The sequence below is a fragment of the Telopea speciosissima genome, chromosome 1 (genome assembly GCF_018873765.1).
Source record: "Telopea speciosissima isolate NSW1024214 ecotype Mountain lineage chromosome 1, Tspe_v1, whole genome shotgun sequence".
NCBI lineage: Eukaryota > Viridiplantae > Streptophyta > Magnoliopsida > Proteales > Proteaceae > Telopea > Telopea speciosissima.
Window position 1 is genome coordinate 13,061,059 of NC_057916.1, and position 27,552 is coordinate 13,088,610.

At 39.5% G+C, this 27,552-nt stretch overlaps 1 protein-coding gene and 1 long non-coding RNA gene across 2 annotated transcripts in view; one reads left to right on the forward strand and one right to left on the reverse strand.

The window, feature by feature from the left end:
- LOC122658048 overlaps window positions 1-9,046 on the reverse strand; it is a 28,643-nt gene extending 19,597 nt beyond the window's left edge. Inside the window, exons 1-2 of the long non-coding RNA XR_006332406.1 lie at window positions 9,011-9,046; window positions 2,225-2,227 (exon numbers count right to left, since the gene is read on the reverse strand). This is a non-coding gene — a long non-coding RNA (uncharacterized LOC122658048). The remainder of the gene's footprint in view (window positions 1-2,224; window positions 2,228-9,010) is intronic.
- On the forward strand, window positions 492-27,552 carry LOC122658043. The gene is made up of 5 exons (XM_043852903.1): window positions 492-547; window positions 9,706-9,890; window positions 19,733-19,805; window positions 19,934-19,989; window positions 27,351-27,552. The coding sequence occupies exons 2-5, from the start codon at window positions 9,829-9,831 to the stop codon at window positions 27,463-27,465; spliced, it is 306 nt and encodes a 101-aa protein (XP_043708838.1). The 5' UTR covers window positions 492-547; window positions 9,706-9,828; the 3' UTR covers window positions 27,466-27,552.

The window sequence follows — 27,552 nt, forward strand, 5'->3', positions numbered from 1 at the left end:
GACAAGGGTAAAAATGGGATTTAAAAAAAAAAAAGAAAACAGAGCGGATCCAGACCGATACGGTCGATCCAGATCTGTGTTGGTCTCTGCCGTTACCAAGCTGATACCGATTACTAAAACCCTGGTCTGTACTCTGTAGACCCTTAAAAGATAACTCGAACTCATTGACCAAGAACTGAGAACTGAGAACCGAGAAAGAACCCTAGCTGTGAAGCTGAAGACCTGAAGGCGTGAACTGAACTACTACGGCGGTTTCTTCCGTTGAGTAAGATCTCTCTGGCGCCGCCTTCAATCTTCCTCTGATCAACCATAAGTTTTTTTTCTTGCTGTTTGTTCAGTATCTTCCCTTCTTCTTTCTTCGTTTTCATCATCATTATCATCCCCACTCTTCTTTTTCTTCCTCCTCTTCTACTCGGTTCTTCCCACCCTCCCCCTTCCTCCCCTTCTACTCGGTTCTCCCAACAACACCCACTCTTTTTCCCCCTTCCTTCTTTCTTAGCAGATTTGTTTGCATTTGCTGACAGCTCTATCTTTGTTCCATATACCCGTCAGTCTTCATTCCCTCTGCAATCATTTTCTCTTGATTTGCTCTCCCAACTTCAACATAGAGATTGCTTTTAGACACTTAATCCAATGACATGTATTTTTTACCCAATACTTACCATCTACTTATCTCGAGAAGGTATCCTGGTGGACTCTGGAGGCAATTTAATCAGAAACAAGATATGACTTATATTCAAATGCACAACAATTTGATCTTTGTGGTTATAATTCGGAATCAGGAATTTGAGGTTATATACATAATGGATAAAACCCTCCCTTTTTTTTCCTTCATCCTCTTCATCTTCTCGGTTCTCCCCCCCTCCCCCCCTTCTCCTCTTTTTCTTCTATGCTTTTCCCCTTGGTTATAGGCAAGAAGCTGTGTCTTGATCTCTTATTCTCTGTTTACTTTTAAGTATGGTTATTGGTTGCCTACAGAATTTCTACATTCATATTCTTCTTACGTGCTTCAAGTTAAAGTTTTGTTAGGTAACATCATTTGGATCACTTTTGGTTATGTCAATATGTCCACATATGGAACTGATTGACCTAGGATTACTTTTAGTTTTTAAGTCCAACTATGTGCTGGTTTATGAGTAGAGTACACTTTCTTATCATATGTGTACAAACATGCGTCTGTACTAAATGGAAAGTGTGTGTGCTTATGTAGTTTATACAACAACAACAATAATAAACACAGCCTTATCCCAACTTAATGGGGCTGGCTTCATGGATCCAAATAAAACAAAATTATGAGATGGGAAATGAGATGAGAAATGAAAAAGGGGAAATGACAAATGAAAGATGGAAAATAAAAGAAAAATGAAAGATGAGTGATAAAAGTAAGAGGAAAGAGGCACAACCCAGCAAGTCAGGAACATCTCAGCTAAATGGGGTCTGCTACATAAAACCCTTGCCCGCCAATAGGTTCTATCCGAGCCTCCGAGGTCATACTTGATACAAGGCCTAGACTGTGCATGTCCTTCCTCACAACTTCTCCTATGGTCATTTTAGGTCTCCCCCTAGCTCTTTTAGCTCCTTCAATCGGTATCATATCACTCCTTACTGGGGCGTCCTTAGGCCTCCGTTGAACGTGACCATATCACCTCAAACAACTCTCTCAGAGCTTGTCATTGTCGGGGCAACGCTCAAGTCAGCTCTAATATGCTCATTCCTTGCTCCTTACTTTATCCTTCCTAGTTGTTCATCTCATCCATCTTAACATCCTCATTTCTGCTACACAAAGCTTCTCAATATAGCACTTCTTAGCTGCCCAGCATTCTACCCCATACATCATATAGCCGGTCGTACAACAGTCCTATAGAACTTTCCTTTAAGCTTTAAAGGAATACGTCAGTCACACAACACACTAGACACACCTCTCCATTTCAACCATCCCACTATAATTCTTTGCGAAACATCATCCTCTATGTCACCTTCTTTATTTATGATTGATCCTAGATATCTAAAATAGTTGCTGTGCGGTATCTTTCTTTCCCCAATTCGCACCATGTCAGTATCCATCAAAGAATGACTAAAATTACACATCATATACTCCGTCTTCCTTCTACTAATCTTAAAGCCTCTTGTTTCCAAGGTAGATCTCCAAAGCTCTAACTTAGCGTTAATCCTTGCTTTAGTCTCATCCACCAGGTCTATATCATCTGCGAAGATCATGCACCACTTGCTTATGTAGTTAATATGGATAAACAATTCATGTTGCTTAAAGTGTTGATTCTTGATAAGTAATTAAACATAATTATATCATTGCTATACTAGATATAACTGATATATTAAAAAAATACTAGGGCGCCTTGTTGCCTAAGCGCTTAGGCGGCCTTGGGGTGCTTAGGCGCTGTGACAGCTATGTGTTATCTTATTTCTACATAATGGGCTAACTTTTTTGTAAAATTCCTGAAGTATGGGATTTACTTGGATGCCTGGGTTGGTCTAAATTTGGTGACTTTTGGTTTCAAGTTATTCTATGATGAACCAACCATTTTATTCACTAATACCTACCCATGATTGTGCCAAATGACATCATCTAGGGAGTTGGGCAGGGAAATCCAAGAGTCCTTGACTTGAACTGTTTCCTCTGCTTTATATCATAGTGACCTACACATAAGAGTGCTTGGGTACCCATGGACTGGGGCTTTTAAAAGGACTAGCAATCATGGGTAGGTTGCCCTTGCTCTATACTCACTGGCTTTCTTTGGGTTCTGGGGAGAACAATCAAGTATTCATGGCATGGGGATTGACCCCTGAAGTTTTGCAGTTTTATATCACGTGGCAGATGATAAGGAGGCAAGGCTGGTTGTTTACTTGGAGTTTGTGGTGAATAGAATGGTAAGGATCCATACTAGCCACAGAAACATTGGTGGTTTGAGATTCAAAGCTGCCCAGCCTTCTACTCATCCGTGAGAGTTGGACGCTTTTGAGTTTTGGAATCTGAATGCAGCTAGATTTGCAATGCTTCTCACCCAAGTCCTCTTTTGAGGTTGCTCATAGGATCCACTACAACCTTTGTCCTAGATTTCTCATGTGTCCAAAATGTTGCGTCAAGCTGGTTTTTGAACTATGATTCACCTGTGAGATAGAACTTGTAAAGATCTTATTACACCCAAAGGAGAACATGCTAAGAGCACACCAACCATTATAGTGCAAAGGCTACCAACCAAAATAAAGACAAAGAACCAGATTGGGGAAAAATTACAGAATGTTGTGGCGCAGGGAGTAGTGGAGTGCCTACTAAAATGAAGGCTTTGGGTCTCCCATTACACCAGGAAGGTTCTTGCTTACATCCGGTCATTCTGTACTTCCACTAGGAAAGCTTATTTGTTAAAGTGGATTGGAAATCCACCTCCAGGTAGCTATAAAATGCTTATCCTCTGCGTAAAACATGGTATAGACTGTTTTGATCCTAGATATGTGCCCTCAACACACACTTTACCAACTGGTTGGATGATGAAAGTGAAGACAACAATAGTGATAGTGACATTGGTGAGGTCATGAACATCGCAAAGGTGGCAGGTGGTATGCAGCAACAGCTATGGGAAACATATCAGAAACAAATTGCAGATCAGATTGAGGCCCCCTATAAGTATTGAGGATGGATAATTTTGTTTTTCATGGAACTATTTGGTATGTCTTTATTAAAGACTATAATTTGAGTTTAACAACTTTTTTTTTCTCTTCCACAATGCGTACACACTTTACATGTTTTTGGTCACTTTGACAGCCTGGTGGGGCCTGCTAGGTGTACATTGCAGCTGATACCGATATGTATTATGTGAGTCCATTTGTTCAAATATGCTATAGATGGACTTCTAAAAAGAAATAACTTCAATATAATAAATAAGGGTTACAAAATTTATTCTACACATAGGCATAGCAAACCTATTTCTCATTTTAGTAACTATTATGTCTACTAGTAACCAATTGATGCGATCCTGGGTTTGAAAACCCTAAATTTGCGTTGCTATAGGCCCACCCAATCAAAAGAAACTCAAATAAGATGGTCAGTGGCAGTTCTATAATTTCACAGCATGATTCAAGACTATTTGGGATGGGAAGTAGGACTTTAGGACATGTGGATAAATAAGTTTAAAGGAAAGTGACAAATCTGGAAACCAATTGGAATAAAATAAAAATAAGTTAAGAGTCTATGGGTTTTGTGTAAATTACAGGAAATAAGGCTTTAATATCAGAAGAAGCTTCTTCCTCACGGTACACAAGCATACAAACAGAAAAAGAAACCAGTTTGCAAGGGCACCAGCCCCTCAATCACGGCGTCAACTCAATAATGGATTTGGGGTTTCAATATCAGCTTCCAATCCTCCCAAATACAACTGACATTAGCCCAAGCAATCAGCCAGAACAAGAAATATAATGATCTGCAAAAAACATAGGCGGAAGTTCAAAACACGCTTTGTTTGCTGGCTGTGTTTCTCAAATTAGAGAAGGCTTTTGGGTCTAAGTTCCTAGGGTTTGAATCGCCCTAATGGAGGAACTCACTCCTAAAATCTGAGAAGAAAAGAAGGATCAAAAGAGAGGCCCAGAAACAGAGCTCAGAAATAATAGCAGCCGAAAACAGAGGAATTAGAGAAAATACTAGGCTAAAAAAAGAAGGGACTGGAGAAAATAGAAGAGATAAGGAAAGAAACTCACACTTGAATTGATAGGGATCAGAGAAGAAGGAAAGAGATGCTTATGACCGCTTTGATGAATAACACTTGTAAATAATTCAACCACCAGTGAGGAAAACTCAAATCTCAATTCTATATTCCATTCCAATTCCTTATCGTTGATTACATATAAATATAAAGAAAAGAAAAACAGAGAATTCTATTCAAAGTTTAAAACGATGGTAGAGTTTGAAACAAACTCCATTCTCTATCTATTGTCACGCTAACAATAAAAACTTTAAATGACAAAAAAATAATCCCAAATAAATAAACTACTACCAGCCTTATTAGACCAACAACCCAGGTGGGTGCGTGGGGCCGGTTCTGTCTAGGCTTGGATTTCCAAACTTGGTCGTTGGTCCAACCATTCTAAAGCCAATGCATCAAATCTCCTACTCTGTTGAATTTGTCAAGTTGGGATAAGGACCAAGGGGGCCATCTGAGTCAACATGCTGGAGGAACGACTCTGCTACCTTGAGCTTAATTTCGGAGGACCTTAGTAGGAGAAGCTTCATTTCTTTGTTGTTGTACTTAAAAGAGTACGCATTCGTATACTCACATTGTTGGGCCTTTTTATCAAACAACCACGACTGTCCAAGAAGAATTTGACGCACCTTCAGAGGGAGGATGTTGCACTGTACCGTATCCATGAACTCACCAATAGAGTATGTAATGTAGTCCTAGAATAGGAGATAATCCTACTAGGAGCCAGATAAAAGCAAGTGCTGGTCAAGCCTGCTGTTAGGGGCTGGTTAGGGACTGTTTTAGGGCAAAATTAGGGTTTAGGATGGGAATTTGGGAATGGGGTTTATAGGGTATTAATGGGCAGGTCTAGGGGGTCAATATGGTATAAAAAGGTTAGGGTTTGGGTGAGTTTTGAAATTTTGCAATTCTGGACAGAATTGAGTTGCAGGTTTTGGGCTTTAATGGAGTTAGGGTTTATGGGATTCAAACCAAAAATAAAGGGGATCAATTGGGGGAAAGGATTAGAGGATTAGAAGAAGAATTTTGGCGTCAAACTTACTGGAGATTCCATTGGCAGCAAGCTTCGACAGTTGTGAAGGATAAAACCACCTTCGAATTTGAAGAAGATCCTCCCAGCCGTCACGGCGTAAGGAGTCAACCGGATTCCCCCAGTCCCTTTCCACCTTGATAGAACCACGAGGATGCACACTCACAAGGAGCAACACTCAACAGAGTAGGGCAGCAGCAATGGCAGCAAACAAAAGCTTTTCATTAATCAAAATTCGTGTCTAATGCTAGCCTCCCTTATAAACTTATATAGAAGACTCAAAAATAGACTTAGACACTAAAAAGGAATGGCCTAACCCTATCCCTAACCTATTAGGTAACTTAAGCTAACTAGGAAACTAGAGTACTACAGGAAATAGACTCAAAACATGGCTGGACTTATAGAGTCCTAATCCAGCCCAACTTACATCACATGACCACTTAACCAAGTCACATAATCACTTAAATTGAACCAATTGGATGCAACCAATTTGAACCGGTTCAATTAAAAAACATAAAAATAAACTAAGTATTGGGTTAATCCCGTATGCAACTTATATACCCATATTTTAGGCCCATAAAAGTGGCCTATGACATTAGAAACCCATGGGATCAAAGGCCCAACATGTATGTAACCCAACCCTAGACTTATTCCCAATGAAACAAGCCCTATTTGGTGATGAATTTGCATCAGTATGTGAGCAAGCACCTATCAGTAATTCTAGATTGGTGTTGTTCACCCATGCTATCTTGTATTGAATTTGGTGTGGCTCTGTTTTTAATCCCAACATGCGAACATCGTCTTTAAAGACAACATTTGTGCAACTACCTTATCAATCACCATGCTACATAATTGGTCATTGTACTTCATTCCGGTCTGGAAGATACTGCTAAGACGCCAATCTTCATCCACAGAGACCTTGTGAGTGGTCAAAATAGGACGAAAAACATAACAAGCCTCATTGCTATCATTGCCGTTCACTTCACCTGGCTCACGCTCTATCTCCAAACAAATTGTCACAAGACTAGGTTGCTCTTTCGTATCAGTATAGACTATCAAACGATTGGGACATTGAACAGTGATATGCTCATACCCTTTGTACGTGAAACATTGAGTGCCGGATTTTGGCATCATATGAGGTTTGTTAGAACCATGTTGAGGTGGAGAATATGATCAGTTAGGTCGTGATTAATCTAGCCGCATACTCTTCAATTGTTTTGCGATCCTGTCTCGGCTATGAAAATTTGAGTTGCATGCGCTGCTTGTAGTTGGTTGGTAGGATTCTTCGGTTCATTGGTTCGCTCATCTCATCCCAAGTAGTGACTAATTCGATGCCTTGAGTCTGATTATGTTTTTTGTGTTTGATCCACCAGACTTGAGCCGTGCCCTTCAGTTTAACCTCAGCAAATAGAATCTTTATGGCCTCAGTCAACCCGTACCATCTGAAGGTCTTCAAACTGTGAACCCAATTCAAATACTGCTTCAGATTATTGTTCCCGTAGAAGTCAAGGACATCTAATTTGGCACATCTTTCAGCTCCATAGGGAGCTTCACCAAAGGGTTGGCCAGCACCATATGGTGGAGGAGGTGTTGGTCTAAAATGTGGCGGGTGGTGTATAATATGACGGTGGTGGTGGTGGTGTGTGATGGGGCGGCTGCGGGGTTGGTATAACATGAGTTGGGCCCTGTTGGACGGAGTTGGAAGAATCCCTAGATTGAATGGGACTCTTTCTTTTATCTTAGGCCACCAGTCGGTCAATAGAAGCTTACATGGATGCCATCATAGTCTGGAGAGAACTGACAGCAGTGTTGAGGGTATCAACACGATCTGTGAGGTTGGCAATTTATGTCCTGGTTTTTATCTTTATAGGAGTTTAGCTGTTGGAGAACCTCACTATTGGCCACCTCGATTCAAGGTATGATTCAGCTCTAATACAAATTGATGCGATCCTGGGGTTCTAAAACCCTAAATTTTGGTCGCTGTTGGTCCACTCAATCAAAAGAAACTCAAATAACATGGTCAGTGGCAGTTCTGTAATTTCAAAGCACAATTCAAGACTCTTTGGGAAGGGAAAGAGGACTTTAGGACATGGGTAAATAAGTCAAAGGAAAGTGACAAATCTGGAATTTAAAACCACTTGGAATAAAAAGAGAAATGAAGTTAAGAGTCAAGGGGCTTTGTATAAATTACAGGAAATAAGGCTTTAATATAAGAAGTATTCTTCTTCCTCATGATTCGTGATACAAGCTTACCAGTGGAAGAAGAAACCAGTTTGCAAGGGCAACAGTCCCTCACTCAAGGCTTCAATTCAATAATGCATTTGGTGTTTCAATATCAACTTCCAATCGCTGGAAAATCAAGGTCTCCTTCTCCATCAGCTGTTTGTCCATCCACACCTGGCCCCGTCCTCCGCCTGGTTGGACTGCAATTAACTGCAATGGATCTGTTTGTGGGAACCTTGGGGACTATGGCACAATTGGGCGCGATGACAGGGGTCGGGCAGTTTTTGCTATAACCGGTGCTTCGGCAGATGCTAACATCCTGCGTACGGAGTTGATGGCTATGAATTATGGTTTGTTCAAGACTCGTGACATGAACACTCCTCATGTCCAACTACGGTCAGATTCATTGACTGCGGTTCAGATGGTATTGGGTGTATACCCAATTCCCTGGCACTCGATTAGCTTGGTCAAGGACATATGCAAGCTTCGTCGTTGCTTTAGGAGTTGTGTTCTTCTTCATCATGTTAGAGATCAATTCCTGCTCAGATTTTTTAGCCAGTTTCCTTTCCTCTTGTCAGGAGCTCCACTTGTGTATAAATAGTCTCCAAGAGGTCCTTTCCAGCTTAATACGGAATGATGCCAATGGGAAGAAATACTATAGGTTGTAAATACCTAAATTCTTATTAATATAATCTCTCCTTTACCCACCCCCCACCCCCCCTCCCCCCAAAAAAAAAAAAAAAAAAAAAGAAGAAGAAGAATTCCAAGCCTCCCAAATATCATCGACATCAGCCCAGCAATCAGCCAGAAAAATAAATATAATGATCCGCAAAAAACCCAGGTGGAAGTTCAAAGCACATTTTGTATGCAGGCTGTTTCTCACAGCCGAGAAGGCTTTTGGGTCTAAGTTCCTAGGGTCTGAATTGGCCAAGGGAAGGAACTCACTCCTAAAATCTGAGAGGAAAAAAAGTATCAAAGGAGATCGACTCAACTTCGTGGGGCTGTTGGTGTTGCCCAGAAACAGAGCTCGGAAATAATAGCAACAGAAAACAAAGGAATTAACGGAATAAGAAGGAAAGAGAAAGAATTGAGGAAATTAAAAGAGATAAGGTAAGATACACACGCTTGAGCTGATAAGGATTATAGTAGGAAAGAGATGCTGTCGATCACTTCAACGAACAACACACACCAATAACTCAACCACCAGTCTCAAATCTCAGCTCAATATTCTATTCCAATTTCTCATCGTTGATTACATACAAGTATAAAGAAAACAGGAAAAAAACCTATTCAAACTCAAAAACGATGGTAGTGTTTGAAACAAACTCCATTCTCTATCCACTGACACGCTAAAATAAAAACTTTAAAGGACAAAAAATAATCCCAAATAAGTAAACTGCTACCTGCCCTTATTATACCAAAAGCCCGGGTTGGGCTGGTTCCCTCTGGGCTTGGGTTTCCAAACCAGGTCATGTTGGTCCAATCATTCTAGAGCCACTGCATCAATAATTTCCATCAATACCATAGTCATCAATTACTGTATCTTGTCTCTCATAAAAAATTACCGTATGTCTGTCTCGTTTAAAAAAATTACAGTATGCTTGTCTGTCATAAAAAAATTATCGTATGCCTTGCTGTATGCTTGTCTCTCATCAAATAATTACTGTATGCATGCCATCCTTTCATACTAGGATGAGAATTCCATTATCCTTAGTCCTAATAGTGTTAATATGTTTTTTGAAACAGGGTTGTAGTGTTCTTCCCATCAATTTGTAGGAGCCCAAAAGGCCTTAAAGAGACTTTCCAAACAAGAAGTTAAGAGGAGGACATATTTCTGAAGGCCTTTTCTGTTCTCCGTTGGCTCTGTGTATGGATTCCGTCGTTTCTGAAGCAGCAGATGGAGGAATTCTTCCTGAATGGGCGTTCAGTTGGTCAGAATCTCTCTCTTTATCTGTCTTGCCCAAGCTCAGCTAGTTAGTTTTGTTGCTGACTAGATGGTCTAGAAAAAAACAAGTTCAGAACATGTTTAAAGCTGCAAACAGTCTTGTTTCTTTTATAAAATTTAGAATTAGCTTTTTAATTGTCCTTCTATACAAGTACCCTTCTGAAAATTAGAGAAGATAAATGTTTAGAGGTCAGTTAACTTCATCAAGGATAATATGAGAGGGCATTTTGATAGTTAGGTCCCAAGGAGAGTTGAACTCATTAATTGGTAGGTGTTGATCCTTTCCAACTGAGCTACCCCCTTGGGGTCTGGTAGAAAATTTATTCAATTTTTTTTTTTCTGTTGAGATAATCTGTAGTTAGAGGTGCAGTCAGACACCCTTGGTTATTATTCTGAGTTGAAGTTACATAAGCTGCCTTTGTTATTTTAGATAGTGACTTGCGCTCAAAGATCCGTGCTTTCCACTAGGTTTGTGTTTTTCTTTGTTGTCTAGAAACAGAACTCAGGAGTAGCCTCCTCCTTTGCCTTTTGCTGGTGTTATTGGGTCACTGTTTTTGGAAGGTGAAATGGACATAGATGAAGAATTTCAGGGATGTACTTGGGACTTTTGGCCATGCAGTCACAAAGTTTGGTTGGGGCAATACTGCTCCTTGTAGGCCCATTAACTTAGTTTCTTAGTAGGTCGCCCCCTTCCTTTGACCACCAGAAAGAAGAGTGAGATTCTGCCCCCTCTGATGGCCCCTCTCTTTTGACCACCATTGCTCTTGTGACCGCAAGCTGTCAGCGCCCCCCGTTGCTTTTGCTTATACTCATAAGCGCTATAAGAGCATCCCCCCTAGGGGATTGTTGCCTAACCCTCTTTAATTCTCTCTGTCTTCTGGATTTTTCTGGAATGTTAGGGGTCTCAATTCCTTGGCTAAGCAAGCTGCCATTAAGGCCCTCATTAAGTCCTCCCACTCTTCTCTCTGTGCCCTGCTCGAAACCCGTGTTCTTCGAGATAATGTGTCCCGCATCGCTCCTTCTTGGTCCTTCCTTTCCAATTATGACCATTGTCCTCATATTTGGATCCTGTGGGACCCTTCTATCCTTAACATCTCCATCTTGTTTGCTTCCCCCCAGATCCTTCACCTCTTCTTTTCCCCTCTTAATTCCCCTCCTTTCTTCCTCTCGGTCATTGATGCTCCTAACCGTGCTTCTGACCACCTCCCTTTGTGGGCTGATCTCTCCCTCCTCAAATCCCTAGTGAGTTCCTCCCCTTGGGGTATTGGTGGTGATTTCAATGTGGTCAGGTTCGGTCATGAGAAAGTAGGTGGTAGGCCCTTTCATTTCTCCTCCTCTAATGCTTTTAATGATTGTCTCGATGACCTTGGCATCTCAGATCTTCGCTGGTCTGGTTCCCCTCTCACTTGGCATAACCGTCGTGGAGGTTCTAATCGCATAGCTTGCAAAATGATCGTTTTCTCATCAACGATTCCTGGCTATTCTCTTTCCCCAATTCTCATGCGAATTTCCTTCTCCTTGGCATCTCGGATCAGTCCCTGCCACTTTTGGATCCAGCCCTACATCTCCTTTGGTCCTAAGCCTTTAAAATACTTCGATATGTGGTCTTCTCACCCTCTCTTTCTCCCCTTAGTCCGTGATTCTTGGCACATGCCAACCTCCTTCCATTCCCTCCCTCCCCTTGCTTTTGCCTGTAAGCTTTGTAATCTTAAGCTTTCCCCTAAAGCTTGGAACTCATCCGCCTTTGGTTACATTCCCTGGTCCTGATGGCTTTAGTATGGGCTTTTCCCTTGCTTGTTGGGACATAATCAAAGATGACTTTTTCAAAGTTGTTCGTATCTTTTTCTTGAATCCCAGCCAGATCTCTAGGATCAATCAAACCGTCCTTTGCCTCATCCCTAAAAAGTTGGGAGCATCCTCTTTGTTTGATTTTAGACCTATCTCTCTCTGTAATCTCCTTTTTAAATTCATTGCCAAAATTCTTGCCAATCATCTTCAGTTAGTGGTTCCTTCCTTGGTCAGCCCTAGCCAATCAGCTTTCATTTTGGGCAGAAGCATCGTTGATAACATCCTTCTTTGCTCCGAAATTGTTAGAGGCTTCGACCGTAAATCCCACTCTCCTGTTGCCCTTATGAAAATTGACATCCATAAATAATTTGACTCTATCAGGTGGGATTTCATTGGCGATGTTTTTGACTCAAACGTCCTTTCACCTTCCCTTCGTGCGCTGGATCCATTTTTGTATCTCTTCCCCTTCCTTCTCGGTTATTATCAACAGCTCCCCTGCTGGTTTCTTCCCCTCTAAAGTGGGAATTCGCCAAGGCTGCCCTCTCTCTCCCTTTCTGGAAGTTTTCTCTAGGAGCATTCAGTAAAAAACTGACCAACATCTCATCTCCCCCATTCCTAAATGCAAAGCTCTCAATCTCTCTCACCTTGCCTTCGCGGATGACCTTATGATCTTTTCTAAGGCTGATCCCTCTTCGATCTCTTCCATTATGTCCTCCCTCCATCTCTTCGAAAACCTCTTTGGGCTTAAGATCAATCTCCTGAAGTCCAATATCTTCCTCTTTGGAGTCTGGAGTTTCTGACTCCGTCAAGGATCATCTTCTTCGCCTGACGGGATTCTCCTTGAGCTCCCTCCCTGTTAAATATCTTGGTCTCCCCCTCATTCCCGCTAGATTTACTGCCCACCATTGTTCCCCCATGTTAGACCTAATTAGAAAGCGCCTCCAGCTTTGGAAGGGCAAACTTCTCTCCTTTGCCAGAAGGCTTGAGCTCATTAGATCCGTCCTCTAATCCTCTTACATCTATTGATGTGGCATCTTTGGGCTTCCCAAGTCGACCATTTCTGTCATGGAATTCCTCTTTTGTGTCTTTCTTTGGAAAGGCAAAGAATGCTCCAAATTCATCCATCCTATTAGTTGGGCTTCTATCTGTTTCTCCAAATCCAAAGGTGGCCTAGGTATCCGTAGGATCGGTGATTACAATAAGGCTGGTATTCTTAATCTCATCTGGAAAATCATAACCAAACATGATTCTATTTGGTTTCATTGGGTTCAATCTCATTTCCTTGAAAGGACTCCCTGTGGACTGTCTGCTTTCCGGCGGACACATCTTGGGTTTGGCGCAAAATCCTCCACCTCCGGTCTCTTTCCCTTCGTGCCATCTCCCTCAAGATTGCTGACGGCTCCTCCTCTCTTTGGATGGACCCCTGGCACTCTTCTGGTATTCTTTTTAATCTCCTTGGATCCCGCTCTGTTTACTCTTCTGGTATTCCTAAGTTCTCCCCTCTCTCCTCTATTATTGTTGACGGCTTATGGTCTCCCCCTTTCCCCTTTGTCTTGCCCAGGTCTGGGCCCCCCTTCCCCCTCTTCCCCTCCTCCTCTCCTCCTCTATCGGACAAGACCATATGGATCCCCTCCTCCAATGCCCTTTTTAGCTCTAGATCGGCTTGGAATTTTGTTCGTCTCCAAGCTCCGAAGTTTCTCTTGCATATGCTTTTCTGGTTCAAAGGTCACATTCCTTGCCATAGTTTCAATGTTAGGTGCGCCCTGAACAACTGCCTCCCCACCCAAGCTTTTCTTCTGCACCATCACATCCATGTTTCCCTTGCTTGTATCCTTTGTTGGAACGGTCTTGAGGACGTTGATCACCTTTTCTTCTCTTGCCCTTTCACCTCCCCTGTTTGGAAGAAAGCCCTCCAATCCATTTGGCCCTGCCCGAGAAGGCCTTTACCTTTTTCCCGTGAGTGGCTTTGGATGGATATGACTTTTTCAGGTAGTTCTATTTGTGATTCAGCAGGTAAACTTGTGCTAGGGGCTGTCATTTCTCATATTTAGATGGAAAGAAATCTTAGAAGATGGACCTCCAATTCCCGATCTTTTGATAAGATTTGGAAAGGCATCTTCTTTGATGTTAGCTCTAAGCTGCAGATTTTTCGTTTTAGCTCTCTTATTGACTCTCCTAGAAATAGGCACATTGCTTCATTTTGGAGCTTAGATGTTTCTTTTATTCAGACTCCTATCCCGCCCCTTTGGGGCTTGTTAGGGCTTGGGTCTTTTTATAGCTTCCCCCCTCTCTTCTCCCTATGTATCCTCCTCCCCTCCCCCTTCTTTTCTGTCCCATTTTTGGTAATGCATTTTTATTTTCCCAAAAAAAAAAAAAGTTTCTTAGTAGGTGAATTGTGGGTGCTATACGGGAGAGACATACACCTAACTTGTGGAAGACCGCAATTAAGGTGCTCTCCCAGACATGTTCTTTCCTTTGTATATGAGCGCAATTGGAGTACGTTTTCATTTGTTTACTCCAAAAGGCGGAACCAAGGTTCAAAAACTCGGGTCTCGGAGCCATCTCGGCCCAGCAAAAAATCGAGTTGGGCCGAGATCTCGACGAGTTTGTGCATTTTTTTTTTCTGACTCGGAAGCCCATCTCCGAGGGTTTTAGACCTCTTTTGGGTCTGAAAATTGGTATACAACCTATTTTAGGCCATTTAAACACAATGGCATTATTAGATTTTGCAAAAACAAAGTCCAAATTGGAGTTTCTTGTTAGTGGGAAAGCAGGACAGACACACTTATTTTAGAAACCAGGACAGACACAGGACAAACAGTCTTATTTATGCCTAAATAACTCCTTCAATATAAATCAGATTTAAGCAATCTTGGACTTGTTGGAAAGCTTTCAAAACATAGCTTTCCAACAAGTCCAAGATTGCTAAAATCTGATTTATATTGAAAGAGTTATGTACTGGTCAAACTTAATTCGGTGTGCGCGAATGTTGTCAAAATCACTTTGAATGAAAATAATTTTTTGGACATCAAAACAAATGAATATTTTACCGCACTTTTGGTTTTTAGCAATGTTTTACCATAATAAGATTTATGGAATTTTTAGATTTGAGAAAAACCCCAGCATTAGAAAGTTGAAAACCGCACCTATCGCCGAAAATCCAGTTTTTGTTCCTGAACTGGGGGGTTGACTTTTTTTCCTTTTGGAATTTGATTTTTTAACTATTTTTATTGGATTCAAATGGGGGGGGTATTTGCTTATCTATGAATAATATCTTAAGTAAATGCAAAAGCATTTACTTAAATGATATTAGGCATAAATAAGTGTCTGTCTTCTCTGTCTTGGTTCCTGGAATAGATAGGTGTCTGTATACCAAGAATTTCCAGCAAGATCTCGAGATTTGGCACTCATATAAAGGACCTACATGGGCATTTTCCTATGTCAAACCGAGATCTCGGAGAGATATTGACATTTTAAGTTTCGTAGGCCATCTCAACTCGGGAAATTGGAAAACCGAGAATCTCGGCGAGATCTCGCGAGATTTCGGACTATGGGCGGAACCAATTGGGTGGTAAATAGTTGGAACAGTTGGTGTATGTGCACTACAACATGAGATTGAAGATGCAAGACATACGCATGGGCATGGACATTGACAAAGACCAAATCGAGCTTAACAACATCTTTTAAGCGGAGTCAGATGAGAACAGTCCCATGTACGAGTGGGTGAAGGATCGAGGTGACATCATGATGGATCAACCCGGTGCTAGGCTCGACCCTGAGATTGCTAGTCAGATGTGTACCGATGTTAGGGAGTTCACGACTTTTGAGAGGGTTGAGTTCACAAACAGACACTCTGATCTTTTGAGTCCTAGCCTAGCGGAGAAGACGAGGATATTGACTGGTTGCATTCCAATTTCCACATGCATATTGTTGCTGTTTGGTGGTAATGGTAGTGATGGCTATAGTTTTGCGACCCTTCGAGATGAGTAAGACCAAGTGCAGCTAGAGCCAGAGCCTATGCTATTCATAAGAGAGACTCAGTTTGATCATGCTACACAGGATGCTGACCATGGTGCACATGCCAACACTCATGCAAGTTATTCTATCGGCTCGTGCCGCAGGTTCAGATCAGATGAGGAGCATGACAATATTGACATGGAGATAGATGTTTCTTCCTTATCTGGCACACTTGGAGGCCTCAGTCTGGAGGGGAGTAGTGGATGTGGTGGGTATGGACATGGGATCAATGGCGTGGACCATCATTTCCCAGAGAGACATCTAGTGTCAGATATGGTGGATATGATGGGTTTGATCAATAAACCTCTTCATCTTCATTCCCTACTGCTCATGATGATCAATCACAAGCTGTGTCATATTTAGGATAGATCTCATTTCCAGGCCCCCAACAACCATTATCAGCCTGGTCCGCCAAGTAATGTAGTCCTAGGTTGAAAGAAATCCAACTAGAAGCCAAATCCAGGATCTGTTCTTCAAAGGGGAATTCGGTTAGGGTTAAATTGATGGAAAATTTCAAATTTAGGGTTAGGGTTTAGTGGGGTCTAGGGTTTGAGGTTAGGGTTAAGGTAAGTTGATGTAGGGGAGTCTTCCAATAAAGGTCTCATTAACAATTAACCAGTCTAAGGCTGCTGACCAGAATCGGCAGCAAGGTTGGTTGAGTTAGGGTTAGGTTTTGGAAAGAGAGATGAGTGGAGATTCTAGGGTTAGAGTGGGCAGAATAGGATAGGGTTTGGATCGAGTCTTCCAAAGGGCTAGAAGGACACTTGGTCAGGTTTTAGTAGTATTCTGATGGGTGGGTGATGCTATGCTGGCTGTGGGTGGTATAGAAGATAAGAAGAGGATGGTTAGGCCTTGACTCAATTTCACACTTGTGGATTGAAGAATAAACTTGAACAGAAGTTGTTGATGTAGAATAACTCTTGAAACCAGAACTTGAACCTAACAGCAATGGAGAAGACAAGTAACCAAATTGAACCACCTGGGCTTACCACCGCAAGGTGTTAATGGGATCAAACACCGATTCCGTCAGCCTTGATCAAGCACAAGACAATTCTCCTTGGAGAAGACAAGTTGCAGTAGCAGCTTAAGAGTATTTTTTTTTTCCCCAAAATTGTGAGGTGAAAAGAACTCCATGAAAATTAGCTTTATTTATAAGGGCCATAAGCCCTTTTCCTATTCAGCCTAGGAGACAAAGTCTCTCCTAGTCGATTCTATTACATTGCCAATAAAATAAAAGGGTCATGTGACCACTTTAAGTAGTAACATGACTACTAAACTACCTAGCCAATTCTATGAGGTGACAATTAAGTTGTCACATGACTTGTAAACTAATTGAAATAAAAAAAAAGGGGTCATGTGACCCCTTAAGTAGTTACATGACTATTACATCAAAATAAAAACTAAATAAAAATACTAACTACTAATAGTAACACTACTTGGACAGCTTTGACTTCTTCTTTCGGACATAAGTCTTCACATCTGCATCACCAAGTAGCTACAGTGGATCCACATTTGCATCATCTTCCTGACCCAGTGATCTATATACAAGGTTGGGGTACTTAGAGACTAGAGTATGACGATGAGACCTATTAGGCTGTTGTGATGGATTTTGATCGTTTTTTCAAATATAGCATGACAACCTTTTGTGACGACGGCAACAATCTTCCTCATCTTTCGAGCCTGCTCGGAACTCTGTGTTTTTTTGGGTGAATCGGAACTCTATGTGTTACTGACACAGAAATGGAGGAATGGCTTTGTAGGCATCTTTTGAGTTTCACCTTGGTTGATGGTTGTTCACTTGCACATATACATTTGTACATGTACTTGTAAGTTGTAACACTTTGACATTTAATAATATTAAATGGTTTTTGTTGATTTAATGCATATGCTAATTGTTTTCATTGAATTCTGCGTGTTACCGTACTAAATTATGTGTTGCATAAGCTATATTTAAGAAAGTATACAGCAAAAGTACACCATACACTAGGAACCTAGGGTACGAAACCAAACTAACATTATGTTTTTTAACATTTTGGGTGGACCTCGACGCAATGGTAAGGTTGCTCCATAGCGACCTAGTGGTCATGGGTTCGAGTCGGGAAACAGCCTCTCCGCGAAGCGGGGGTGGCTGCGTACATTATGGCCCTCCCCATACCTAGCAGTGGCGGGAGCCTTGTGCACTGGGACACCCTTTTTTATGTTTAGAGATGCTTAATTAGGGTCTCCATGAAGCTTCAGGCCAAAATGTGGCAATTTTACCACCAAAATGGTTAAATGAAACTAACCACCGAAACATGCTGAGTTTCGACCAGGTTTCGGTCGCAACCTGAAATTTTTTCTCGAACCTTGTTAAGGAGGGGGTTTCAGTTTGATGTTTGCTCGAAGTTATTGCCTTATGGATGCTTATGTTATATAGCTTGCTGCTTCTCCTGTTAGCAGACCCCATTTAGCTGAGATTCTCCTGACTTGATTGGCTGTGCCTCTTTCCTCTTACTTTCATCCCTCTTTCTTTTTTCCTTCCCTTTCTTTTTAGTTTCCATCTTTCATTTGTAATTTTTCCATTTTGCATTCCTCATGTCATTTCCAACCCTTCTTTTTCCTATCCCCTCATTACCCCTTTTTTTCTGTTTCGTCTTCCTTTTTCTTGTTTGTTTTGGATCCATGTAGCCAGCCCCATTAAGTTTGGATAAGGCTGTGTTTGTTATTTGTTGTTGCTTCTTGCTGATCATTTGATGAGCCTCTTGTTCTTGCCGTCTTCCTTTTCTGTTTACCCTTCCACTATTTTATCATAACTGGAAAGAAATTCCAATGGAAAAAGAAGCTGACTACTGGTTTTCATGGTGAAAAATACTTTTTGAACCTAATTTTTTTGGTAAGATCTGATGATAACTAGTCATACCTTAGTTGCTGTCTCAGCTCCTACTTGTTTTGGTTGGGGTTGATCCTGCTTGAACTTTGAACACAAAAGAAATTTGCATTCTGATACCAAATATCCATCTTTCCAACTCACGAAATCGGTAAAATTAGAAAATTCAGTCAATTCTAGGATGGGACATTTTCCCCAAGGGTATTTGATGATTCCACTTAGAATAATTACTTGTTTTACCAAAATTTTGACCTCCCATGCTATGAAACAAAAAAGAAAAAGCTCTGGTCACTTAAAGCATGACCCATGATCCCTACATTTACATAGATCACTATCTCAATTTTCTATTTCAACAACGACGACAACAACAACCATAGCCTTATCCCAACTAAATGGGGAACCTTATTAGTTATCTATTTCATGTGAAGTAAATTCTGTCTTACTAAAAGAGAATAGTTTCTTGCAGAGGCTGTCCATTATTGGGTGGTGATTCTTTTGATACTCTGTGTTTGCTCCAATCATAATATTCCCCACTGTTTCTTTGATCCACACATTGCATGTGCAATTATACAAAGTAGTGTGTGGACTGTGGAGTTGTGTACTTATGAACCTCAATAGTAGGAATTCTGGATTCTTAACGAGTCTATTGTAAAGAGTGAATTAAACTATATAGTAAATAGGGATCACATAACTTCACCAAGTAGCCAATGATCTGCTAGAAATGTGATCAGGCCACATGGTATGAAGTCTCTATTTGATCCAGAAGAGACCTTACACGAAGAAGCAACCTGATTGTGTTGTTGGCCATTTGTGGGAGTCTTTTACAATTCAAGTGTATGTGAAGACTTCGATGACTTCAATGATTTCTCAACCTTTTAAATTATTTTCAATTACAAAGATATGTGCTAAATGCAGGGATTGTAAAGTAATTTTTCTTCATAGTTACCACCACTTTTCTTTTCTTACCCCACCTGTCCCCAGAACTATATGGATGAAGATGACAGAAGGTCAATTAAGAAGGGGGGGGGGATAGGAATCATACATTTGCTCTTGTGATGCAGTAATTTATTTTTTAACTGCTTCACAACTGTTCTTTTTCATATCCTCTTTCTAAAACTACAGTGTTTGCTTGTCATTTACTGAAATTTTGTCTGCAGTGACCTGGAAGTAGATTATGCATCTGAGATGAATGCAGCCATGGTATATGCTGCATTAGCTGTTGATAAGGAGGTAATGCATGGTCTAACTTTAGAAACCTACCTAGTTGGTGTATATTTCCTTTGACAACTTGTCAGTTTCTGAAGAACAACATTTATAAAGCTTTTGTTTTCTTATTTAACTTCTATCTTGAATTGCAGTTGCAGCCGGACAAAGTGAAAAGGCAGATGTCAGTGTCTGATGGAAAGCTTTCAGTGTGAGATTCTCTGCGCTGACTGATTGTCTCATTTGTTTTTATTGAGACTAAATTTATCATCCATTGTAGATTTATCTGTTAAAACTTCTTCTATTGTGATTTGTAATATGCCAGCCAACATTTGGTAATGTAAACCAGTTTCCAAACCAAAAAATTAGCTCACAACAGGATTGAAAACAAAGAAGCAAAACCAGAATTTGGAGAACTTTATAACAGGACTCAGGAATCTCAGAATAGACCAAAACTCAGTCAAATATATTCTACTAACGAAGTTGTTAATAAGTTGTACCGCAGGTTCAGGGTACAGCAGGTTAAATATTATTTTGTTTTGTTGGTTCTTATTAGTGGGTTTATGTGTAATTATGTATAGACATGTCCTTATCAGATATTTTGCAACTTTCTTTATAAATAAGAATTATAGGTCTCGGTTAGGGTTACAATCACTCTGACTGAGAGCCTCCTTTATTCTCTATTCTTCTCTTCTTCTTCTCCACCTTGTGCTGGTACTATTTTCTTGATCTTGGTATTGTTACATGGTATCAAAGCATTAAGCAAACAGTAACTGCAATCTACCTCTCTGTTTTGAGAATTTTCAAAGGGATTTCTCTCCATGGTTTGCAGTAACCCATGCTGCATTGTGTTCCATGAAACCCCATTAAAATAGCGTTTCTTATTCTGCTTGTTACTATCATGCAGTACTGCTGATATACTCACCCTGTAGCAAGGTCTTAGGTATTGGTATCGGTATTGGCACCCGTATCGGTCTCGGCTAATGTGGATACTGCTACTGATACAGATTGGCCGTATCTGGCCGGATCGGACCGTTTTGCCCCTCTAAATATTGATAGTCTGATACCTTGGTTTTTTGGACCATTTTACCCTCCGTGTACCAATACCACTGGTATGATATTGGTCTTGGGTACCGGTGATTCCGATACAATACTGATACCTTGAACCATGCCTTGTAGATTTGTTTTCCTTCTTGGGGTATAGATTTTTCTTCTTCCGGCTGTTTGTTTCAATGTGGCTGCTGATTTGATACCTTTTTATGAAATGTTGAAGATATGTCCCTACTGATGACTGAGATTTATTGGTGCTATCAATCATCTTTTTCCTTCTGTGGTTACACCCTCATGGTACTCCTATTTTGATGTTTTCTGCTGCTAATAGAAAACATAACTGGAATTCCAGCCCTTAGATCCTTGTTATCTTTTGGAGTGTGCTTCTACACAACAGAGTAGTTACTCTTCACCTTAAGATGGATCAGGTCAATGGATTGTGAGTTTGTAAGATTCCTAATTTTAAGGGAATTTAGTTTTTATTTCTGCAACCAACCCTATTATTGCTTATCTATCCGTTGGATTCCTATCGAACTTTGGGAAACCGGATCTGCTAGGGTTTAATGGGATAGACTAGGGTAAAATTAGGTAAATAATGAAACTAGGGTTAGAGTTTTGGGTTTTGGAGAAGGAGATTAATGTAGAGATCTAGGGTTTATAATAGGTATTGTGGGCAGGGGCTTGGATCGAGTTTCCCAAACAGTGGGAGGGAGATTCGGTCCAAGTTTGGGCTGTTTCTGATGGTGGGTTCAGGCTGGGCAGGTTTTAGGCTATGGAGGTGATGTTTGGGAATGGAGGGGTGCTAGGGTTTGGTTTAGAGGATTAGGATCAGAAGGGTTTGGGGATGGAGATTATTTACTTGTTATTGGCTGGATCCTTGAACTGGTAACAGATTTGGACAACTGAGCTATGAACCTTCAAACAATCAGCAGTAGCAGACTTGAACAGATCTGAATGCTCTCGAAGGAGAGAAGCCGTGAACCAGTGAAGGTTATCTCAGCCTCACCTTCACAGCCTATCTCAGGACAGTGGAATGCATTAAGCTAAATTCTTATTCATTAAAATCATGGGGGGCTCAATAGAGCTCTTACAATATATATAGCCTTTAAGGCTGGACAGAAAAATTAAATCCTAACTATGACTAGGACTCAAAATAGAAATAGGAATGCCAACTAGGACTAGGATTTCTAATTAGGATTCAAATTTGCACTAGGAATCCTAATTAGAATTATAACTCAATACAAAATAATAAAACAAATACTACTTTAAGTCCCCACGACTGCTGCTGGTGTAGGGGAGAATCCCTACACCTACCCGATGACTACTTGTGCTGGTGTAGGGAGGAACCCCTACACCTGTGGCTGGTTTTAGACAGCCAGTTTACATCATACCTTCTCCTAATTGAAAGGCAACTTGACCTGGATTTGAGGTAAATCTGATTACTTGATTTTGAATTCTCATTTCTCTCTTGTTCTGGTCCTCTAAAGTGTCTTGCAGTTTTGCTTTGGGTTTGGGATTTTTTGTTTTGTTGATAAGTTGACCAGACTCTATTATGGGATTTTTTATTTGTTCATTTGCTGTGGTCTGCGATTGGAAGAGTTATCTCTGATGTTTGCTTTGCAAGTTAGGGCTTGATATCTGTGTTTGTTACTGGAATTATGTCCCCTGTGATTCTCTAGGTGATTCAATGCCTCCTGTGGACTCGGTCAATGTCCAAATCACTACGATTAAGCTCAATGGAGCATCTAACTACCTTCTGTGGGCCTAGGTTGTGAAAGTATACATCAATGCAAAAGGGAAATTAAAATATTTGATTTCAGAACCTCCCTCTGCATATTCTAAAGACTAAAGAATGGATGTGTGAGAATGACACCTTGTTTGTGTGGTTGTGGAATAGTATGGATCCCTCTATTGTTGCAAATGTTTGAAATCATTCTACAGCTAAAGGTGTTAGGGATGACCTAAAAAAAATATGTCTAGAGTATATGATTTATATGAGACAATCTTCTCCTTTAAGCAAGGTGATAAATCTATGGTGAATACTAGAGTGCTCTTAAAGGCATGTGGGAGGAACTTAATGTATATCAAACCCCTCCCGATTATTAAAGACTCAACGTACGGAATTTTAGGTGGCAAAATTTCTATCTGGTTTGAATTTGGATTTGCAACCTGTTAAAAGCCAACTGCTTGCTAATGATAGGGTTTCTTTCATGAACGAAGCATCTTGTTGAATCCAATGTATTGTATCTACATCTCGCTACATCTGATTGTCATCTAAGGAAAGTTTTGCCTTTGTTGCTGATGTAGATCAAAGCATGATGAACAGGATAAAAACATATTTCAAAAACAAAGGTATTGTTCACATGAACAATACCCGAGTACCTTGAGTACTGTTCACGTGAACAGGGTTGTGGGTCCCAATTTAGATCATGTGTGCTTATATTCTAGAAGCCTTGGATAGCAAGACACTCTAGGATCGATGATACAACTTCTAGAAGATTGAAGACCAAGTTAGCTTTCTTTTTGACAAGGATCATTTTCTATTTTTGAGATTATATGTTTCTAATTAAGAGTTTCTATTTTAGTTGCTTAGCCTTTATTTAGAAGTTTCTATTTTATGGATTTTATGAATTAGTAGTTTCTTTTTTTAGGACTCTTTAGTTTCTTAATTAGATTGGGACTGGGTTGCTTTGTAATCATAGTCGCCAAGGCGTCCAAGCGGCTTTGTTGGGTCCTTAAACCCTAAACCGTAACTGAGTTTATGTGGTTGAAAGCTCTTGTCTAGGAACTTGATTTCCAGTCGACAAGCCTATGGATATGTATTGTGATAATCAAGCTGCTATCTACATTGCTAGTAATTCAGTTTTTTATGAGCGAACCAAACATATTGAAGTTGTTTGTCATTTTGTGCAAGATGTTGTGATGCACAAGTTGATTTCTACTCCTTTTCTTAGATATACTAATCAACTTGGTAATATGTTTACTAAAGCCTTGTTTGAAAGTTTCTTTCATCGAGGGTGTTCTAGGTTGGACATGGGTGATATCTATGCTCCAGCTTGAAGGGAAGTGTTAATAAGTAGTACCGCAAGTTAAGGGTGTAAGTGTGTAACAGGTTAAGTGTTATTTTATATTATTGGTTCTTATTAGTGGGTTTATATGTAATTATGCATAGATCTGTCCTTATCTGTAATTTTTCTTAACTTTCTTTATAAATAAAAATTATAGGTCTTGGTTAGGGTTACAATCACTCTAACCGAGAGCCCCCTTTGTTCTCAATTCTTCTCTCTTCTTTCTTCTTTTCTTCACCTTGCACAGGTACTGTTTCCTTGATCTTGGTATTGTTACAGAAATCAGGCTGTAGAATTTGGGCCAAGTTTGATAACATAATGGAAAAATCTAGAAGACTCTTAGTGCCACTAGGAGAGAGACTAGTAGAACTAGAACTAGAACCAGTACCAATCGACCAGAAATTTTAAAATTGATAATAGAACTTCAGAAAGCAGTGTAATAGAATCTCAAACTTTAGTCTAGAGACAAAACTGAATAGTAACTTGTGTTCTATTAGCAATACTGCAATAGAATATAATTGAACCTTGAATAACATCAGATACACGACCAATCCAGGTTAGCCATGTTGATTTGATTTTATACATAAAATTGATAGAGACCTATACAGATTGATATGGACCAATACACTTGAGACACAAGCTGCCAAAACCAAATTTCCTTGTTTTTGAAATAAAACTTCTTCCTACTTTGATTTTTTTGACCAAACCTAAGTGGATCCCATCTACGCACAAAAAATGGCATAGGAGAAGTGATTAAACAATCAAAGATTGTATTAAAGCTCATCAAAGTCGAGTATCTCACATCAAAATTCCGGGTTGAAGTATGTTAAAAAATGACATTTTCTTTTTTTCTATGTTTTTGCCAAGTATCATATTTAAACTAGAAAACTGACCTAGATTTGGATAATCTCGAATGATGTGTGGTCTATAATGTACATAGTGTTCTCAAGGCGTCATTCAGGCTATTCCTTGGGTTCAAGGCGACAATACGCCTTGTTGAAAGTTCACGAGTTTATGTTGATTTATGTTTATATGTTTATTGCATTGCTTTTTGATGAATATGTTTATAATATATCTTTTATTTAGTTTATTATTTGTAAATTTTCTCATATTAGGCCATTTCAAGCATAATTATATCATATTGCATTGATATGTGTTGCATATAAGCAAAATTATATAATATTATCATTGTTATTATTACACAATTATATCATATTGCATGCCTAGGGTGGGCCCCTCCAATGCCTTGGGTCACCAGGTCACCTAGTCACCTTGACAACTATGATAATGTATATGGCGAATTATTATTATCACAATGGTCTGTTATTTTTCTAAACGTCATGATACATTTATTCTGCCACATGGACAGATGATGTATCCATTCCAACCGTTGGAAGTGTCAAATTTCAGAGTCTAATTCAATCAAATACCACATTTGTATTGACATGCATGCCGTGTGTATAGACTCTCCCAAGGCTGAGCAGGAACAAACAGTTGAGATTTAAAAAACTGTAAAAACGAATGGTTTAAATTTGTCTTGTGATTTCCAGAAAATCACATTCTGTTGTTATATGGATAACTACTCTTTTATGATTGTTGCTAAGTATTTATTATTAATAAGCATGTATTACTTCAAGTTTGTTTAATATGTTACTAATAGAGTAGTAATATGGTTAAGGTGTATATCCTTAATGAATGTAGGTTATACTTATATATTGCTTTCTTAGTTTTGGACCTTTAGGGGTTATTTTAAACCATTATCCTAATATTACAAATAAGTTTTTCTCTCTCAAATCTTCTTGCATAATTTTTTTTTTATTACTTATTAATATGTTTGAGATTACATTTGTCAATGAAGATTTGAATCACACAGATACTGTGATGACAAAGATAACCTAACATTGGTTGGATACCATTGTTTATCGCTTATTTATGATGCACAATACTTAAACAGTTGTTTGACATGTCATATGCATATCCATGCATATTAAGCGTATCTAGTGTTTCTCTGAGACATCTCTTAAAAATAGCTTTCTGATACACTGCCAATATTGATACTTGACACCTTACCTGTGATTGAAAGAAAGAAAGAAAGATACAAGGCTGGAAAATCAACTATGCACCCACTTTGAATCCACCAATCACATTACTGAACCGCAACAGCAACTAATGAATCCTCAACAACCAAACTTTAGAAAAACTGGAAGCTATATTTCATAAATATGGTTTCGAGGTCATATGCCACCACATCTATATATAAATTTATAAACTGACTCTCTAATGCTCTTAAACTGACTTGGAATTCAAACTACTAATTGGAATGGTCAAAACAGACTGGGATTTGACACTTCTACTCAAACAAAACTAAAAATAGAACATTGGCTAAGAATGTAACCTAGACTCAAATATTTAATAATTCTAAGACTTGACATAGCGAATTTCTAATATTAAAAAAGCCTCTAAACTAATCTCATAGTCTTAGCTCCTGTTTTTTATTTTAGGCCCATTAAAGTGGTGTATTACAATATAAACTTATTGGACCGAAGACCCATGTGTATAGATCTCAACCCAACCTTTATTTCTTACTAAAATAAGCCCATTTATGTGATTTTCTTGCATCATTTTTTGTAAGAATTTTTAGAGTTTGGTCCAGTTCTAATATTTCCAGTTATTAAGTTTTCAAACGTTGGTTGTCTCTACTAAATTTTTCATCACTTGGATAAAAAGTTCAGGATTTTTCAATTTTGACGAGGATAAAACTGGTGCCCAAATGAATATTCAAAATATTAATTAAACTCATGCATCAGATGTTACTTTTCCCAACTACTTAGTATCTTCCCCTCTTTATAGTATTCCCTTCTCGTTTTTCCCCCTTTTCTACTTTGGGAGGTAATAAAATCATTGCCACCAGCAGCAATATCTAGTTTGAGAGAATTGGACCATCTCCATCCAGTCCAAAGATTTTACAAAGCAAAAATGCTACTTTCATTATGTCATTGGAAATTTCTTAAGTTTATCCTTTTGACATTGAGGGAGCTCCAAGATCTAATTGCCTTCCAATATTGTAGAAAAATGTCATTCAATTTGTAACCACACAAATGTAACGATGTGGGAGGGAGGGTTCCACATTATATGTTTTTGTTCTATAGTCCAGTCATTTTCTTGGATCATCCAAGGATGGATGTGGTTAAAATTAGTTGACTAATATGACTTTTTATCCAGAAGAGTAGCATTTGTGCATTGTAGGTAGGTCAAAGAGTTATTTAGTCTGTTGTCCACCACTGCATATACTATTTCTTTGTTCCAGTTTCGTACCGATAATCTGGAATCAAGTTGTGGTAGGTAATTCATATGCTTCATCATGCAGTAGATACCTTTTGTTTCTTTGGCTATTTATAGTATCACAAATCACTTGTTCCTTTCTTTCTCTCATAATGTTCGTTTTTTCATTCAGGCATTTTGAGGCTGTGGAGGCAAGATTTCTCCGTGCATCGTTCAGTGCATTTGTTGACATTCTAACACTTGCCACAAAAACAATTGAACAGTGTGGACCTAGGATAGAATTTTGACATCGGTTGAGTAACAATTTGTACTGACCATTGAATCATTGATTATAATTGAGGGATTACATTGAAAATTTTACTTTCTTCCGAAAA

Coding starts and splice junctions, on each gene's coding strand:
- LOC122658043 (XM_043852903.1), top strand. CDS start 9,829: ATGGATTCCGTCGTTTCTGAAGCAGCAGATGGAGGAATTCTTCCTGAA. Junction 19,806..19,933: donor CATTAGCTGTTGATAAGGAG/GTAATGCATGGT, acceptor CTTGAATTGCAG/TTGCAGCCGGACAAAGTGAA. Junction 19,990..27,350: donor TCTGATGGAAAGCTTTCAGT/GTGAGATTCTCT, acceptor TTTTTCATTCAG/GCATTTTGAGGCTGTGGAGG.